Here is an 18,572-nt window from a genome sequence, read left to right on the forward strand (position 1 = left end):
CAACTGGATCAGCTCCCCTCCCGCCCCCACTTACCGGCACCTTCCCGGCCCATCCCCACGGCAGGGCCCTGGCACCACTGCCGGGCGCTGCCTTAATGAATTCAGCCGTTTGTGTGTCCCCCAGCATGGGAAAGCGCGGCCCCGGCCCCCCCTGGGGCACTGTATATATACAACGCCATTCGCCCCGGGACTCATTGTTCCCCTGTCATCTCCAGAGCACGCAGCGGCGGAGACGAGGAGCGAGGGGGGGACCCCTGCGCCGGCCCAGCTCCCGGCCCAGCGGCCAGGCAGGCAGAGGGGAAAAGCCTGCCCAGAACCAGCCTAGCGCTCCCACCTGCCACACCATGCTGCTGCCGCTGCTCTGCCTCCTGCAGCTGACGGCTGGCGCCCCCTTGGGCAAGGAGCTTCACCAGATGCCAGCCAGCGTCCTGCAAGGTCAGTGCGGGCGCCGGTGGGGCACCAGGCAGAGCCCCGCCGGGCAACCAGGCTCCAGGCAAGGGGCTCATTTGCTGCCAGGGGGCTTTGCTTACAGGATTGGTGCAGCTGCCAAGGGAGTGTGTGTGTGGGGGGGGGCGGGTTCTGGGAACCAGGACTCCTGGGTCCCGTTCCTGGCTCTGGGAAGGGGAGTAGGGTCTAGTGGTTAGAGCAGGGGGCTGGGAACCAGGACTCCTGGGTCCCGTTCCTGGCTCTGGGAAGGGGAGTAGGGTCTAGTGGTTAGAGCAGGGGGCTGGGAACCAGGACTCCTGGATCCCGTTCCTGGCTCTGGAGGGGGAGTAGGTTCTAATGGTTAGAGCAGGGGGCTGGGAACCAGGACTCCTGGATCCCGTTCCTGGATCTGGAGGGGGAGTAGGGTCTAATGGTTAGAGCAGGGGCTGGAACCAGGACTCCTGGATCCCGTTCCTGGCTCTGGAGGGGGAGTAGGGTCTAATGGTTAGAGCAGGGGCTGGGAACCAGGACTCCTGGATCCCGTTCCTGGCTCTGGAGGGGGAGTAGGGTCTAATGGTTAGAGCAAGGGGCTGGGAACCAGGACTCCTGGCTCTGGGTGGGGAGTAGGGACTAAACCAGGCCTGCACAACTCGTAAAGCAGCGAGAGCCGTATTATTCCAAAGAAAACAGCTGAGGGCCGAACCCCCCGGCCTCCCCAAAACCCCCCCAGTGCCGCCCAGACCCCCCGAAACACATCTCGCCGCCCAGCCCCGCGGAAACAACCCCCACCCCAGTATAAAGTCTCATCGCCACTGCCCGCCCGCCCGCTCGGCTCGTCATCCCCCCATGGATAAGGGGAGGGGAAATGGGGGACAACTTGAAGGGATTTTCTGGGGCTATAAACTAAGGGGAGGGGAAAGGGGGGCGGTGTGAAGGGATTAGATGTGACTGTCCAACACAGAAACACAGGGGCCGCAGGGAGCCTGGGGGGGGCAGTGTGATAAGGGCCAGGGAGGGGGAAGGTCCCTGGACCAGGGAAGGGGGCAGCAGTTGGGGCAGGGCAGGTGCAACACACACGCGTGCGTCTCCCCCCGGGGATTTCCTGGCTGTCCACAGACAGTTCAAACCCCCCCCACCCGCCCCATCACTACGGAGGCCGCCCGGGGACCAACCAGCGCAGTAGTCGCCCCACCCCCAACCGAAGGGGAGTCTTAGAGGGGGTCTCGGCCCAGTCCCCCGTCCCCCCTCCGAGCTGTGGCTCGAGCCCAGGCCGGGCGCCCCTCCCCTCGCTCGGCACTTACCAGCTCTGCCTCGTGCCCAGCGCTTCCCGCCTCAGCGGGCCCGGAAGTGACGCACCCGCTGTACGCCAGCCGAGGGGAGCGGGAGACGGAGACACGTGCGGTTCTGGTTGTTAGGGCGGTTGGAGCACGGCGCGTGCGGGGCGGTGAGGTGGGCGAACCCAGCAGCCCCATCCTGCCGCTTGCCCGCGGGCCGCACAGTGAGCCTACGGGGGCCACATGTTGTGCAGGCGTGGTCTAATGGTTAGAGCGGGGGGGGCGCTGGGTCCCATTCCTGGCTCTGGGAGGGGAGTAGGGTCTAATGGTTAGAGCGGGGGGGACGCTGGGTCCCATTCCTGGCTCTGGGAGGGGAGTAGGGTCTAATGGTTAGAGCGGGGGGGGGCGCTGGGTCCCATTCCTGGCTCTGGGAGGGGAGTAGGGTCTAATGGTTAGAGCGGGGGGGACGCTGGGTCCCATTCCTGGCTCTGGGAGGGGAGTAGGGTCTAATGGTTAGAGCGGGGGGGACGCTGGGTCCCATTCCTGGCTCTGGGAGGGGAGTAGGGTCTAATGGTTAGAGCGGGAGGGGGGCTGGGAACCAGGACTCCTGGGTCCCGTTCCTGGCTCTGGGAGGGCAGTAGGGTCTAATGGTTAGAACAGGGCAGCTGGGAGCCAGGACTCCTGGGTCCTATATTCCCAGCTTTGCCTGCTGCTCACTTGGGACCATGGGCAAACCCCTTTGCGGTCCCCCACCCCGGGGATCCCCAGGGCTGTGTGGTTCGTTGCAATGGCTCGGGGCTCCCATCCTGGTGGGTTTCACGGTGGCCGCCCTGGGCTTTTTGCAGGGGTTGGTCAGGCTCGTGGGGGGCACTGCTGGGAGCAGGAAGGGCCGAGGGGAAGATGTGTGGGGGAGGGAGCTGTCCCCACCCTGCATGCACCTGTTGGCTTTTGCAGAGTAATTGAAAATACCAGGTCCGGGGTGGGCTCATCCCTGAACCTCAGCCACTGCAGCCAAACTCTGCCTTGCTTCTTGGGTGGGAATTCCCAGGCGAGGGGACGGGCTGAGCCTCTCATGGGGAGCCTTGGATGGGCCCTTGGGGTCCCGGCCCCCGGCCCGTGCTCTGAGGTAGCTCCTGGGAACCTGAGCACCCCTGTAAAAGGCAGTGGACTCTCACAAACACCCCCCAGAGCAAGCCTGCAATGCAAACACTGCTCCTGCAACCCGCTAATGCAACCACACACAACGCAAACACAACCCCTCTCCCCATGCAAATACCCCCCCAGGCACACACCCCATCGCCAATGCAACCCCTCCCCCCAGTGCAAACGCATAATCCCACCCCGGCTGGAGGGGCAGGGCACCTTCCCTGCAGTGAGTCTGGTTGCCAAGCGCCATGCCCAGCACACCCCCGTGTTGTGGCGCGAAGCCCTGACAAGCCCATTGTCGTTTGGGGGGGGGGTGCCCAGACAGGCTGAACCGGGTCCCAAGCTCAGCTCTCCCCCACTCCCAGAGCCTGGCACTCGGCACTCAGCCTCTATAGGCCCTGAAACCCAGGCGCCGCGCCCTGCCGCAGGGGAGCGCTCTGTGTGTCCGACCTGCAACACACCCTATGCCCACAGGGGAGCCAGGTCCTATTCTCCGCTTTGCCACGTGCTCACCTGGGACCGTGGGCAAGCCCCTTTGCTCTCCGTGCCAGCTTGCCCCAGGGTGAGGGTGGGGCGGGCTCCCACGTGGCTCCGCACCACGCTCTGTGAGGCTCAGGCACAACAGGGGAAAGACCCTCCTTGCCGGCTCCTTGCTGCCTGGGAGGCACGTGGCTTCACGGCTCCTGCGTGGCTCGCCAGCTGGAATGCCATTGCGCCGGAGCGCCGGTGGGGGGGTGGGGCTCCCATCGCCCGCTGACCCTCACCGCCAGGCATGGGATGGGATCCCACCCAGCGGGGCCAGCAGCCAGAACCGCCTGAGCCCGGAGGAGGAAAGACAGGCCCCACGCCAGGGGCGAGCCAATCCCAGGCAGAGGGATCCAGGATTGGACCGGGGCCAGCTACTGCAGGGGAGGCTGAGGCGGGCAGGAGGACCCAGCTCACCCCCAGACTGGGGGGAGGGATAGCTCCCTGCTAAACCCAGGGTTGTGAGTTCAATCCTCGAGGGGACCATTTAGGGATCTGGGGCAAAAATCTGTCTGGGGCTTGGTCCTGCTTTGAGCGGGGGCTGGACTAGAGACCTCCTGAGGTCCCTTCCAACCCTGGTATTCTATGATCTCCGCAGCTGCCAGGGCCTGGCATTGTGCCCCTTTGGTCTGTTCCCTGCACTCCGGGGCCTGAGTCGCAGTCACATAGAGGCCCAATGGGGAGATGAGGGGCAGAACTGTGCTCTGGGATCCCCCTGCATGGGGGGGCGTGGCCAGGGGTAGGGAAGGGGCGTGGCTGAGGAGCAGCGTAAGTGAGAGCAGCCCCAAGGGGAGGCAAGGGGGCTTGGAGCCGCTGGCAGTCAGGGCCGTGGGCTAGGGCTGACCAGGCTCCCCTCTCTCTCTCTCTGCAGCACTGTCCAGCCGGGGGACGCTGGTCCTGGAGGCCGCCCTGAAGAGCGCCCTGGTGGCCCTGCAGGGGGTGCTGGCCGAGCACGAGCAGCGGCTGCGGGAGTGTGGGGAGTGCGCGCCCTGCCTCTCTGGGGACTGCGGCAACCGGAGCAGGGAGTGTGCCCGTGAGTGCCAGCCCCCCGCCCGCCCGGCCACGCATGCCAGCAGCGCTGAAAGCCCTGCTGGTGCCTACAGCCTGTTCGCTCCAGCGAGCGCCCCTACAATAACAAACCAGCACAGGCGGCCTCACCGCTGTCTTGGTAACACCACGCAGGGGCAAGGATGGCTAACGTGTGGGCAGCACCATCCCCCACAGACAACCCTGCCCTCCTGAGAGACCCTACAATAACAAACCTGTGTGTGCGCAGCCCAACTCTCTGGAGAGACCCTACAATAACAAACCTGTGTGTGTGCAGCCCAACTCTCTGGAGAGACCCTACAATAAACCCTATGCGTGCACAGCCCAGCTTTCCCAAGAGACCCTACAATAACAAACAATGGCCCAGCCAATGGGTGTTCAGACTGCACTCTGGGGGGAGAACCGGAGGGAGGGCGTAAGGGTAAGGAAAGAAATTCGGCAGCATGGTGCCCTCGGCTGATAGCCCAGCCCCATGCGTAGCCCGTGAGCGGGGAGTGGGCTCCCCTCTGACCTGTCTCCTGTCCCCGCAGCCCCGGAGGCCTCTCTGGCTCCCCTGCCACCCACAGATGGGACAGAGCGAGGGAGCCCCTAGGTCCCAGGCTGTCACAGCTCCTCCTCACTTAGACGAGCCCAGCCCACTGAGTAGCTGGGTTTCGCTCCTCGGAGACCCCACAATACACAAACCACTGTGAGCAGCCCCACACTCACAGGAGACCCTACGATAACACACCAGCGTGTGCAACCCCAGCATTCCCAGGAGACCCCTTAATAAACCAGTGTGCACTGCCCCACGCTCGCAGGAGACCCTACAGAAACAAACACCAAATGGCAGGGACACCCCAGCCTGGGCAGGAGGCTGATTTCCGCAGGCCTGGGGGGCTGTGAAGGGGCCCAGCCGGGGGGTGGGTGGGGAGTGCAGGAGGCCCTGGCACGCAGGGGGCATGTGTGCCTGCAGCACGGCCCATCTCTCGGGTCTTGTCTCCCTGCAGGGCTGGAGAGTGACATGGATGATATGAACGTCCTCTCGGACCAGCCGGCACCAGGTCAGTCTGCAGCTGGCCCATCCCAGGTGTGTGGTGGGCACAGGAGCGAGGGCTGGGCATTGCCCTGCTGCCAGGCAGGCACATGCCTTCCCATGTGCCCCAGCTTCAGTGACACATGGCGATGGGGCAGAGGCCCCATGGGGGCAGAGGCAGCTGCCCCGTTGGGTTCACCGTGGATGGGCACAGCTTGCTGAGCTCCTCATACCCTCTACCCACCCTGCCAAGCTTGCATGGGGCCACAGCGCCACCCCTCAGCGCTCGCTCCCTGCGTGGGCACCGAGGTCGGTGTTGGCAACTGGCAGGACTGTGGGGGTGCCCTCAACTGCCCCAGGACGCAGCTGTGTGAGTCCCCGGCCCACACGCGCACGTGCCGTGCAGTGCAGCCCCGGCGCGTGCACACGCACCACGCAGTGAAACCCTGGCACAGACACACACGCACCACGCAGCGCATACCTGGCATACGCACACATGTACCATGCAGTGCATCCCCGATGTGCACACACATGCGCACCATGCAGTGCATCCCCAGCACAGACACACACACCCTGTGCAGTGCATCCTCAGTGTGCACACATGCACCATGCAGTACATTCCTGGCATGTGCACACGCACACCGTGCAGTGCATTCCCAGTGAGCACACACGCCCTGTGCAGTGCATCCCCACCATACACACACGTGCACCGTGCAGTGCACCCCCAGTGTGCGCGCACGCACACACACACACACACACACACACACACACACACCCCTTGTTATTAAGCACTCCTGGAATTAAGCATGACAGCACCATGAAGAGAGGCCCTTCCACTCCAGCTCCCAGCCCCAGGCTGGACCCACCCCTGCAGAGCCCTGTTAAGGGAACAGATGCTCTAACCCGCCTGATTCGGGCCTGAGAGGGGCCCAAGGCTGGGCCCTCGGTGGCACCCAAGAATTTTGGGGCCCAATTGAGCCTCTTGTCTCATGAAACATGTAGCACAAGGATAGCAGGGGGCTGCGGGTCGGGAGTGAGGGGCATTGGCAGAGCTGGGGGGAAGCCTCCTCCCTCCCCCCATCTGATCTCTTCTCTTTCTCTCTCTCTTCCTCCCCAGGGACGTGTGGCCAGGGGGTGGTGGCGCCCAATGCCACAGCAGCCAAGGGCAAGATCGTGGGGGGCAGCGTGGCCCCGCGGGGCGCCTGGCCCTGGCTGGTCTCGGTGCGGCTGGGCGGGGAGCTGATGTGCGGCGGGGTGCTGGTGGGGGACACCTGGGTCCTCACGGCTGCGCACTGCTTCGCCGGGTACGGCTGGGGCTAGCCCCAGGGGGCGCGGGCAGCGACAGGCACCCGGCAGCGGAGCGGGGGCATCTCCCATGGGAGCACTGAGGGCAGCTGGCCGGTGCCAGCCCAGGGCAGACACAGGCTGGGCTGCCCCAGCCACAGGGCACGGCCCCTGTGCAGCTCGGCTCCCAGGGGCAATGGGGCAGCCTGCCCCTCACCACGCCACCCTGCCCAGCCACTGCTCGGGCCCAGCCCTGCTGCCCCCTGATGGGGGGGAAGGTGCCTGGCGCAGGGCAGCTGAGCCCCAGGGCAGGGAGCCCTGAGGGCCCCAGCTGGCAGAGGTGCCTGGGGCCAGATCCCCTGTGCGGGGAGCGGGAGGGGGCCTGGCTCTGCCTGCCCCCCCTCATTCCCTCCTCCACCCCCCCGCAGGAACCGCAATGAGCTGGCCTGGACGGTGGTGGTGGGGGACTACGATCTTGCCAAGTGGGACGAGGGCGAGCAGGTGCTGCCCGTCAACCGCATCATCACCCACCCCAAGGTAAGGGGGGGCCCCCCCCGCATGTCCCCCACCTGCACACCCCAGGCGCCTGTGCCCAGAGTCCCCCCCCCCCGACCACCCTGGGGCCCCGACTGCCCCCAGCATCCCAATCCCCCAGCACCATCCCCGGCTCCACCGCTCCCTGACCCCCTGCTCCTCTGCCCCACAGTTCAACCCCAAGACCTTCCACAGCGACGTGGCGCTGCTGGAGCTGGCGCGCCCGGTGGCCCCCTCGGCACGGCTGAGCCCGGTGTGCCTGCCCGAGGGGCCGGAGGAGCCCGGCCCAGGGACGCCCTGCTACATCGCCGGCTGGGGGTCCCTCTACCAAGGTAGGTGGGGGGCGGGGCCGGGGCCAGTGCCGCCCAGTGCTCCCCTGCACCCCCTGATGGCGGGCCCCCTGCCAGGGCAGTGGGGGTTGGTCCAGGCGCTTTCCCTGCCGGAGCAGCATCCTCTGGAGGCCAGTGGGCCCCAGTGACCCGGGCATCTCCCCAAAGCTGGGACAGGGCATCCGGCATCTCAGCCAACCCAGCAGCCAGGTGCTGCCCTCGCACCCCCAGCAGAGCTCCTATCAGCCCGGCCCGGAGCGGGGTTGGCCCTGGCGCTGCAGACGGGCCGGGGATGGCTCCCTGCTGCCCGGGCGCTAGGCCCAGGCACCGCAGGGGTGGGGGGGTACAGTGGGGGCAGCAGCCCCTTCCCATGACTTGCTCTTTGCCCTGGCAGAGGGGCCGTCGGCCGAGGTGGTGATGGAGGCTCGGGTGCCCGTGCTGAGCCAGGACGCCTGCCGCAGCGCGCTGGGCAAGGAGCTGCTCACCAGCGCCATGTTTTGTGCCGGCTACTTGGCCGGCGGCATCGACTCCTGCCAGGTAACGCCTGGGGGGTCCCGGGGTGAGGAGGGGGTGCCCCCACCGTGGGCCAGGCACGGAGTAGCCAGTCCCAAGGCCAGCAGTGCCACTGCAATCCACCAGAGGGCAGAACTGGGGCTGGCACGCACCAGGCTGGAATCCCTCCACTGAGCGTGACCTGGTGGCAGAGCCAGGCACAGGGCGAGGGGGGCTGCCTGGATGGGGCAGGGCAGAGCAGGGGGATCCCTTAATCTAGACCATTTAGGAGCCCAGGACTCCTAGGTCCTATTGCCGACTCAGCTGCTGGCCAGGGCCTGCCCGGCTCCGTGACTCAGTTTACCCTCTACCCAAAGTGGCCACTGGCAGGATGGGGCCGGGTAGAGAGTGGCTTCCTGGGCCACGTGCTCCTGGGGGACCTCAGAGGTGGTCCCTGCTTTGCCCACCCTGCCCATGCTTCATGCCAGCCTGTGGCTGCTTCTCCCCCAGGGAGATTCGGGCGGGCCCCTGACGTGCCAGGAGTCCGGGTCGCAGCAGTCCGTGCTGTACGGCATCACGTCGTGGGGGGACGGCTGCGGGGAACAGGGCAAGCCGGGCGTGTACACCCGTGTGACGGCCTTCGCCGACTGGATCCGCCGCCAGATGGACAGTGAGTGCCATGGCCGGCTCGGCACTGAACCAGGGAGGAATGGGCATTGGCTGGCTGGGACTGGGCACTGCAGGGCACCGTCAGCCATGGAGGGAAGGGGGCACAGATGGCAGTGCCAGGGCGGGGAACTAAGCCACTAGGACACCCGAGTGTCTGTAAGCAGGATGTGGTGGGGCAATGCCCGGGAGTCCCTCAGGGAGTGGTGCCAGGGATCCCCCTTGGGGAGGGCTGGGGCAGCATCCGAGGGTCCCCCAGGGGAGGGGAAAGGTGGGGTGGTACCCAGGGGTGTGGCCCTTTCTCCTGTTCCTAACACCTAGCCCCTTGCCCTCCCCAGAATCACCCGAGAGCAGAGAGCCCACCTGCTTCGAGCTGCTGGCCGCATCCCAGCTGCCCGGCGAGCGCCAGCACGCAGAGCTCGCCCACCTGTGCGCCTTCTATGCCCAGTCGTGCGCCCCGCCCCAAGGCCAGGCTGCCTGTGCCCGGGTCGCCGAGGAGACCTGCAGGATGAAGAGGAGGAGATGTGGTGAGTGGCGCTGGCCGGGAGGGGCTGGGCGCTGCCAGGGCGCAGAGCCTCCGGGCTGGGGGGCACCGGGCTGGGAGGCCTGGGGGACACACCCTGAGCTCTTGGCGTGAGCTGTGGCCCAGGGACTCTGACCCTCAGCACTCTCCGGGCCTCAGGCCCACAACCTGGCACCAACCCCTTCCCCCCCCCCCCCCCGAGGTCAGAGCTACCCTCTGTTGCTCCTACCCTGCAGATGGGGCCGCCCGAGGGGAAGGGCCGGGGGAGCAGAGCAGGGCCGGGGGGTGAGATTGGGGTCCTATAGCTAATGGGGCGGCTGTAGGGGCTGAGCAGGACAGGGAGGGCACACAGGGTGCCCCAGGCCCAGGCCGCGGAGCTAAAGGGACAAGGGCCTTGCTGAGTGAGGGCAGTGCCAGCTGCCCTGTGGGCACTGGGGGGACATCCCGCTAACACCCGTTGTAACGATGCTGCCTCTGGCGGGACACCACTGAGCTACCAATTCAGGACAAATTGCTTCGCGCAGGGCAGTGACAGCCCCAGGGTGGGGTTGCTTTGCACACCGAGCCGGCCAAAGGGAGAAAACTTCGGTTTTACCCCACTGGCTACCCACAAGTCTGTCACGGACTCACAGGCCGTGCCCACCGTGCGGCTCGTGGCGGGAGCCCCTTCCAGTGCGACAGCCCTTCCCGGGGGTCCACTCTCTCTCGGGGTCAGGCCCCTCCACCTCCTGGAGCCGCACCTCTCTGAGCCTCAGCACGTCTGTCTCTGCCGTGGGCCCCCTCAGGGAGTCCCCTTGCTCTGGACCCCCAGGGCCTCCACCCCCGAAGGGGATGATGCCCCCTGTTCTCTAGCCCGGAGTGACTCGGTCTTTAATGAGGCTAATGAAGGGCTAAGGAATAGTGATAGAGGGACCGATGAATGGAAATGAGATGGGGGGTAGACATTTACGGTATCTGAGGTAGAGCCAACTTGAACAGCTTAACGGAAGCAAATCAGGGGGGCGGATAATCTTCATCCCTAATATTTAGGGAATAAGGGAGATATTATTAAGCCCGTTAATAACTTTAATAAATCAAAAAATTGGATTGTAAATTGTGGATGGTAGACTGAGCTAATGTAGTTCCTATTCCTTCAAGGGGAAAAAGAAGGAAAAATAGGGAATTATAGGCCTGTTAGTCTCTAGTCTCTCATCTAAAAAAAAAAAAGAAAAAGAAGAAAAGAGGATGAGGAGCATGAGGCCGATGGGGATAGATAGATTGGATTATAGATATAGATTATAGGTAGAAAAAACCAACTTGATCTGATTCTTTTTTCTTTGAGAAAGTTTTAGATTTTTTGAATGAGGTGGATCTAATATAATATATTTATTGTTAGTAAGGTTGGTAATTGGGTTAAGCAAGAAGAATTGATTAATGGTTAAATTAAAATGGGAAAATCAAATGAAAATGGAGAGGTGGATAAGGGAGAAGAGGGGAGGGTAGAAGGGGAGAGGGAGTATTGGAGGGGAAGGGGGGTGTGGTTGGTGTTCCTCCTGCCTCGGTTTTGGGGTTTTTATATTCATTCTTTTTATTTATTGATTTTATTCAAGAGTACCTGAGGGAGTTTAAAAGAGTAGGAGTGGAAAGTTGCCAGTTTGTATTGCCAATTCGAAGAGGGATTGAGATTGGGATAGGGAGATTTAGATGAGTATGTATACTTTTGTAAACTGGAGTATTAGTAATTGGATGAAATTCAATAGTGAGAAGTGCATAAGATGTAAGACAAGAACTTATTAGACATTAGTTATAGAAATGGAGGGAGAAGGAGGAGGAGAAGGAGAGGAGAAGGTAGGATGAGGTCCTGAGTGAGCAATGGATGTGATGTGATGTGATGTGAAAGCTAATGCGGTCTTGAAGCTAATGCGGCATTAGGTTGGTATAGGTAGGGTAAGGAAGGTGATATAAGTGTTATAGTATATATAAGAGTATTTATTCACGTTGTATTGTGTTTGGTTTTGGTCTCTCATGTTTAAGAAGGATGAATTCAACAAAAAAAAAAGAAAGAGAACTAGAATGATCCGTGGAATGGAAGGCCTTTCCTATGAAGAGAAAGAAGGAGGAGCTCTGTTTTTTTTTTCGATAAGGAAAAGAAGAGGAAGAGGAGATATTTTAATTAAATATTAAATATAATAGAGGGAGAAGGAAAAGAAAGAAAAAAATTTCAGCTCAGTGCTACTGTGGACACGAGGACAAGGACAAATAATATAAAAAGGAGGAATTCAAAAATTCAGGCGACGGAAATTTCTCTAAAAATCAGGAAGTCAGGAACAGGACAGCCTACAGAGGATACACTGGGGAAGGTGGACTGCATGACTTTAAGATTAAGCTAGATGAGACTATGGAGGGATGGTATGATAGATAAAGGGGGGAGTCAATAGGTGGGTAAATAGGTACACTGGTAAATAGAATTAATGGGTCAATGGTAATATATAACCTTCAGAGTTGTGGGTAGTTTAATTGGAGAGTGGTGTGATATAACTCGGTCTTCCTCCATATTTGGGGTCGGGAAGGACCAGGAAGACTGGAGGTTTTTCTCCCTGAGGTTTTTCGGGGGTTCGCTCTTCCTCCAAGCATGGGCTAAGGAGGTGGATCGGCTAGGGTGTGGAGCATCTCTGGGGAGGGTCAGACTAGGGATCCATAGATTCTAATTCTGATCTTGATTCTATGATTCTATATGACTCTCAGCCAGCATAAAACAGGAGGGTTTATTGAGCGTTTGTACCCAGCACAGGAAACTCTCCAGCCTCAGGCCTGGCCTCCCTCTGCACAGCACATCCCAGTCTCCCCTGCAGCCAGGTGGGCTCTGCCTGCTCCCCCTCTCCAGCCCAGAGCCCCCCTGCTTCCCAGCTGGGCCTCTGATATCCCCAGCCGCAAGCCCCCTCTGTCCATTGTCTTCTCTCCAGGTAAACAGGGTCGCCTGGGCCTCGTCTCCTCTCTTCTGTCCTCTGGCCGGAACCGGCTGGTTAGGTCACCAGGGTCCTCTCTTCACAGCCCATTGTCCTCCCACTGGCCAGAACTGGCTGAGACTCCTGAGCTGGGCCTCCAGGTCACCAGTCGCTGGGGTCTCCATCCTCCAGGCCATCGGCTGGGGTCCCAAGTTCCCTCTCTAGTCCTCTGTAACAACAAACTCCCTCTCCCCTCACCTCGTTAAACCAGTAACACCTGGGGACACTGAGTCCCACCCCCTCTGCATGCAACCCACTGGAAAAACAAGGAAAAAACAAGACAATCCCCCACTTAGTCACAAAGTCCCACAAGCAATTCCCTTAGATACTTGTTTCCCAGTATCACCCCCAGTGCCGCTCGTCCTGGGGATGACTGGTTATGACAACCAACACGCCAGTAAAAGAAAGAGGTTCTCTGGATCCTAAAGGACCAAACCCCAGACCCAGGTCAAGTGATAAGTTAGATCTTACCCCAAATGCACGCTTATAGCCAATTCTTATTAACTAAACTAAAATTTATTAAAAAAGAAAAGAGAGTTGGGTAAAAGATCAATATACAGACTGACTTGAGTTCAATTCTTGAGGTTCAGATAGTTGCCAAAAGTCCTTTTAGAAATAGCCCGCAGGTTATAGTCCAATGCCTATATTCAGGGTGACTCCAGTCAGTGACTGGGAATCTCAATTCTTATGGCTTAGGGTTTCCCCTTCTTGAAACCCAAAGCAAATTGGAGATGAAGGATCGTGCCCCAGGATTTTTATACATCACCAGCAGCCTTTTGGCCTGAGAAAACAATAGGCTTAACTTTCCTTCTCCCAAACATCATGGCAATTAGCACAGGGTAATTTATCCATTAAACAGTTCAGATACAGGTTACCACAACCTTCAAAGGTTTTTAAGGTCAGGCTTGACAAAGCCCTGGCTGGGATGATTTAGTTGGGGTTGGTCCTGCTTTGAGCAGGGGGTTGGACTAGATAACTCCTGAGGTCCCTTCCAACCCTGAGAGTCTACGATTCTGTGATTCAGAGATAGAGAGACAATAATACTATTTCACTCAAGTGTCTTCCTAAATGTTAATACAAGGCTCCTTTTTTGGTCTTTGAATCAAAGCCATAGTAATAGAGGAGACTTGTTTGCTTACATCACAAGTCCTGAGCAAACAGCTCCCCTTCCATCTCCAGCAATGCCGGCTGCATTTCAAAGCTCTAGTCATTTACCTTTAAAGTTCGGCCCTGGGTCAGGTCATTAACTCTTTCTGGCCCTGTCACCTTTCACATTACACTCATAACGTCACACCCGTTCCGCACAGAGCTGCGCTCCTATGCCCAGATGCTGCTGGATTTCCTGCGCCAGGCCGAGGAGTTCTTCCGAAACCAGGTGGACTTTGCCTTCTTCACCCACACCCTGCCCCGCTTCATGGAGCAGCTCTACGGGCACCTCTTCCCCGTCCGGGCTCGCCGGGCCACCACAGGTACCTGCCCCACGGAGCTGCTATCCCCTAGATCTCCCACCCGGGCCATGCCAGAGACCCCCATCCCCCCCCCCCAAGATCTCCCACCTCTCCCGGCCAGGCCACGACAGGGACCCTCGCATCCCCCCAGCCCAATCTCCCACCCAGGCCATGTCAGGGACCCCCATCCCACCGGATCACCCACCTCCCCCAGCCGGGCCACGACAGGGAGGGACGCCCCATCCCAGAACTCCACATCCCCTGGCCAGGCTATGCCAGGGACCTCCATCACCCCAATCTCCTTCCTCCCCGGCCCAGACCACACCAGGGACCCCTGCCCCCTGGGTCTCCTACCTCCCCAGGTCATGGCAGGTACCTGCCCCCCAGATCTCCCCCCTCCAGAACATGGCAGGAACCCCCACCCCCTGGATTTCCCACCTCCCCCACCCTTGCCACAGCAGGGACTCCCAACCCAGACCCCCCATATCCTGCCTCTGGCTCCCAGCTCTGTGCCCGCACAGGGATATAGGGGGACCCACTCGCTCGTCTTAGGGAACCTTGAACCCACCCCCAACCTCCACTGGGGGCTTTGGAGGCACTCCCAGTATGGGGTCCCCAATTGCCTCAGCTACAGCCTGGCACCTCCCGTCCCTCCTCAGCGCTGCAGGGTGCAGGGTCTTTCCAGGAGCCGGCTGCCCCCCATCCCCGCAGCGTCCAGCTGCCTGCACAGGGGCTCTCTCAGCCCATGGCAGGGCCTGTGCTGGGGCACCAGGCCAGCTCCCTGGCACATGCCCAGAGCAGCATGGCCTCTACTTGCCCCACCCGCTGCCAGCCCCCCATCCTGCCCCACCGGCGCCCCAGCTCCCTAGACTGAATCCTGCATCATTCCCCCAGGGCAGGGGGCCGAGGGGCAGGCAAGCCCTGAAGAGCTCCCGAGCGTCCCCAACAGGTAAAGCCAGGCCCAGGGCTGGGCGGGGTCCAGCGGGAGATCAGGGAGGGGGGAAGAGGTGCCAGCCATGGGGCGAGGGAGTGGGGGGAGGCAGGAGGGCAGGGCCAGACATGGGGCTCGGGATCGGGGCTGGGGGTGGGTTTGGGGGAAACAGGCTGTGGGGCTCAGGCCAGTGCCAGGGGATACACACGTGGCCCCTGGCAGGGTCCAGGGGGCATGTGTCACCCCTCCCTCACCCCAGACATCCCCCACTGCTTGGACAGCCCCGCAGCCAGCCGGCCACGGGAGCCAGGCTCCGCGGGGGGCACGGTCCCACCGGGCTGGGCGTGTGGGGGTGGAATTGACTCGAAAGGGGGCAATAGAGGGTTTGGCTGCAGGGTTACAGTCCCCTGGGCTGGTGCTGTCTGGTGCACCCCAGGGGCTGCTGGGACCCCCGCTCCCGCAAGGCTCTGCTACTGGCCGTGGCAGGGCTGCATCTCCCTGCCCCTCACCCTGCCCCTCGTCGCAGGACCCGGCCCCCACCCTTCTTGGCGCTGTTCCAGGCCGTGGGCCCCACGCTGGAGGACTGGGTGGGGGAGCTGAACGCCATGGCTGGGGGCGACATGGCCCCCCCAGCTCTTGCACTGGCCGCCGGGCAACTCCATGGGGAGGAGCAGCTCTTCCTGCAGGTAAGGGGGCGGGGGCTGTGATCGGGGAGGGGGGACCTCAGCCTCTCCAAAGAGGGCAGCACTGCAGCCTGAAGATGGCCAGGGGCACCTGCCTCCCCCCAGTTCACACAGTCTCCACTCAGCTGGAATCCAAATCCCCCCCCCCCCCCCAGCTGCCACGGCCCTAGCCCTGGGGCAGGAACGGCTGTAAATCCCCTCTGACCCCAGCACCCCCCACCTGACTGGCACCCCATCAACCCACCCCCTCCCTGCCTGACCTCAGCACATTCCCTCCCCCCAGCTCCTTCCTGACCCCATCTTCCCCCCACCTCATCTCTCCCCAGCACAGGCCCCATCCTCCATCCCCATCCCCTTCCTGACATCCCTGGCCCAGCCCCCACTCCCGCAGCACCCAGCACTACCTGGGGTCGGTGTCACTGGCATTGCCGACAGGTGCCTCCGTGGCCCAGTCGGGCCTGGCTCATGCAGCCCCGCTCACCCCCGCGTCTCTCCGGTTCAGCAGGCCGAGGGGGCAGTGGAGGCGCTGAAGGGGCACAGCTGGGCCTTTCTCCAGCGGCTGCGGGCTGAGCTGGGGGCCCGAGGAGCAGGGCCAGAGCCGGGAGCTGCCTCCCCACTGAACCGTAAGTGCTTGCGGAGGGGTGAGGTGGGGGCATATCTTGGGGCACTCGCCCCAGCTAGTTACTCGCATGGGGGTGCAGGGTGCAAGGCACAGTCGTGCCCGGTTAGATCTGCCATGGCATTGCCCTGCCTCATGCCACGGGGCCTGGCCCTGGACTGTGACGCCTGGCCTCACATGGTCTAGGGTGCTCCAGTGCCGGCTCAGGCTGCCGTTGCATTGTGTTCCTGGGGGTGCACTAGCGGCATATGGGGGCGGGGGGAGCCTGCCCTTTCCCCAGGGGGTGGTTGGAGCCTCTCTGTCTTCCTCTATGGCAGGACCTGCGGCTGCTGGGGACCGCTCCCTGCGGGCGAGGCGAGAGCTGGGGGGAGCTCACCCCAGCGACGAGGGACCAGGCGATCGCAGAGGTATGCCCCGGCCACAGCGGTTGTGCGGCACAGGGCCCGGGCTCCCAGCCCAGGCTAAGGGGGGGAGGGTTGCACTGGGACCCCTGCTGCAGCCAAGAGTTGCCTAGCCTGCACCATGCCCTATAGGGGCAGAGCCATATTGAGCCCACCCCTACAGCCAGCCTGGCAGCTGGGCTCAGCGCACAGGGCCCCGTGCCACTCGGCTGAGCCCGATGCCCCCTCCAGGTCTCTCCCTCTCCAGCCCAGGGGTGCAGGGGCCAGGCTTACCTGTTCCCTTGTGGGTCAGGGCCCCAGGGGTAGGGCTGTGCCAGGCTAGGGGGTTCTTAGACCCAGTGCCAGGTAACCCCCCGCCCTCTTAGCTGGAAACAGGGTCTTTGCTCCCCCCACCCAATGGCTGTGTGACATTGCTGTGCACACCGGCTACCCCCCACCCCAGAGGTGGCTGCAGCAATCCCTGCCCAGCCAGCACCGCATGCCAAGCCCTTTTGGACCCTTTGAGACGAAAGGCGCCAGGGAAATGCCAGCGGTTGGGTGGCAGGGGACAAGCCCACGGGACCAGCTCCTGGCGCTCCGACTCTCCACCAGCCGGGGGATTTCGGTGAGTGCTCTGACTGCCCCTCCCCCCCCCCCTTGACACAGGCTGCCCAGGGCTGCAGGAGGCGGCGCTGCAGGTACACGCCATGCGGGAGCTCTACCGCTGGGTGCTGCAGGTGCCGGAGCGGGACCTGGCCATGACCTTCCAGGAGGTGAGTGAGCCATGCCCCGCAGGGACGCAGCGAGCTGGCCGGCCGCCGTGGGGCCACTGCTCTGGGCTGGGGTATTGAGCCAGCCCTCAGCACCACACCCTGACTCCCACTGGGCTGCAAGGGCTACTGCCAATGAGAGACCCACCCCACCATTCCCCCGCTCCCCGCATTCCCCTTAGCACTGCCCTATCCCCTAGCTGGGGAGGGTCTCTGTCCCCCTCTGGTGGCGGCTCCAGTTGCCGGCTGGGGGCTGAGCCATTTAGCCTTTATCTCTGTGCAGCCTGGGTTCAAACCCCACTGCCAGGGGTGGGGCAGCCCTTGAGCCCAGCTCCCCTCAGGGGCTGCCAGCCAGCTGCACCCCACAGCAGGGGGGCAGGCAGCTTGCAGAGGCAGGCAGGTCCCCAGCTCACGCTCAGGGCAGTCCTGCCAACCCAGGCATCGTGCAGCCTGGAGCACCTGCTGCCCCGGGTCACTGTGCTGCTGGGGGCTCCCTCACGGCTCTGCGCCCCCTCACACTGCTCCCCTCTCCCCACAGATCCTGGTGGACCTGGGCTCCAAGAATGCCAAGGGGCTGTACAGGGCACGGGTCCGGGCCACGGTTGGCGGGAAAGCCACTGTCTTCCCCGCCCTGGTCGGGCTGGAGAGCGACTCGCTATACCGCAGCATGCCTGGCCTCATCGCCTTGGCACTGGCAGCTTTGCAGACCTAACGCGGCCCCTGGTGGGGAGAGGAGAGCCGGCCCCCGGTGGGGAGAGGAGAGCCGGCCGGGGGTCCCTACTCAGCGCCAGCCTGGAGACGCGGCAGCGCCAGAGCCAGGCACCAGCCGGGTCCCTCAGCACAGCAAGCAGGACCCGGCCTGGCACAGCCTGTTGCCATGGAAACTGCCGGGACCCCAAAGCCAGCTCCTCACAGCAGGGCCTTCCCTAGGCAGGGGGGCAGCCAGGACTGGAGGGGTCCCCTCCACCTCCCACGCAGCCTGGAGTCTGGGCCAGCCCCAGGGGACTCCATGGGGCTGAAATGCAGCCCCCCTCCCCCGGATCTCATTGGGCTAAGCCGAACTGCAGCTGTGCGCCCCTTGGCAGGGCATGGCCTGGACACGGGCAGCTAGAAGGAACAGCCTCCCCCTGGGCTTTCCTTTCTTGGCAGAGCTGGGCCTAACCCTGGGCCCCCAGGCCCGTTTCCGGGCCCCCATGCCAGCCCCAGCAGCTTCAGCTCCCAGTCAAACAGCCACCAGAGGGAGCCGATTTCTTTGGGGGTGTCTCCAGGCCCCCCCGTGGGGGCACGCCTCTCGCAAGCTATTTATTTGTACAAAGAAAGGGTTATTTTTGAAATTAAATCTATGTTTTATGGTAAAGTGTCGGTAATAAACAAACCCCGCAAGGCGCCAAAGAGGGGCAGAGGAGCTGTCACCCCTGGGCATTGCAACCAGGGACACTCCCCCTCCCCCCCAACACACACACCCCTCGGGCTCTACCCCCCAGGCATCTCAGCTG

At 62.5% G+C, this 18,572-nt stretch overlaps 1 protein-coding gene across 1 annotated transcript; it reads left to right on the forward strand.

Annotated features, from left to right (window-relative positions):
* The first annotated feature begins 344 nt into the window (after positions 1-344).
* PRSS56 (serine protease 56) lies at positions 345-17,788 on the forward strand. The gene is made up of 17 exons (XM_039488741.1): positions 345-435; positions 1,763-1,924; positions 4,243-4,404; positions 5,408-5,461; positions 6,551-6,737; positions 7,146-7,254; positions 7,424-7,583; positions 7,975-8,117; positions 8,583-8,742; positions 9,077-9,265; positions 13,553-13,714; positions 14,588-14,642; positions 15,151-15,310; positions 15,810-15,930; positions 16,244-16,333; positions 16,973-17,079; positions 17,615-17,788. Exons 1-17 carry the CDS (start codon positions 345-347, stop codon positions 17,786-17,788), a joined length of 2,286 nt encoding a protein of 761 aa, XP_039344675.1.
* The last annotated feature ends 784 nt before the right edge of the window (positions 17,789-18,572 follow it).

Source organism: Mauremys reevesii, linkage group 9 (genome assembly GCF_016161935.1).
Source record: "Mauremys reevesii isolate NIE-2019 linkage group 9, ASM1616193v1, whole genome shotgun sequence".
Taxonomy (NCBI): domain Eukaryota; kingdom Metazoa; phylum Chordata; order Testudines; family Geoemydidae; genus Mauremys; species Mauremys reevesii.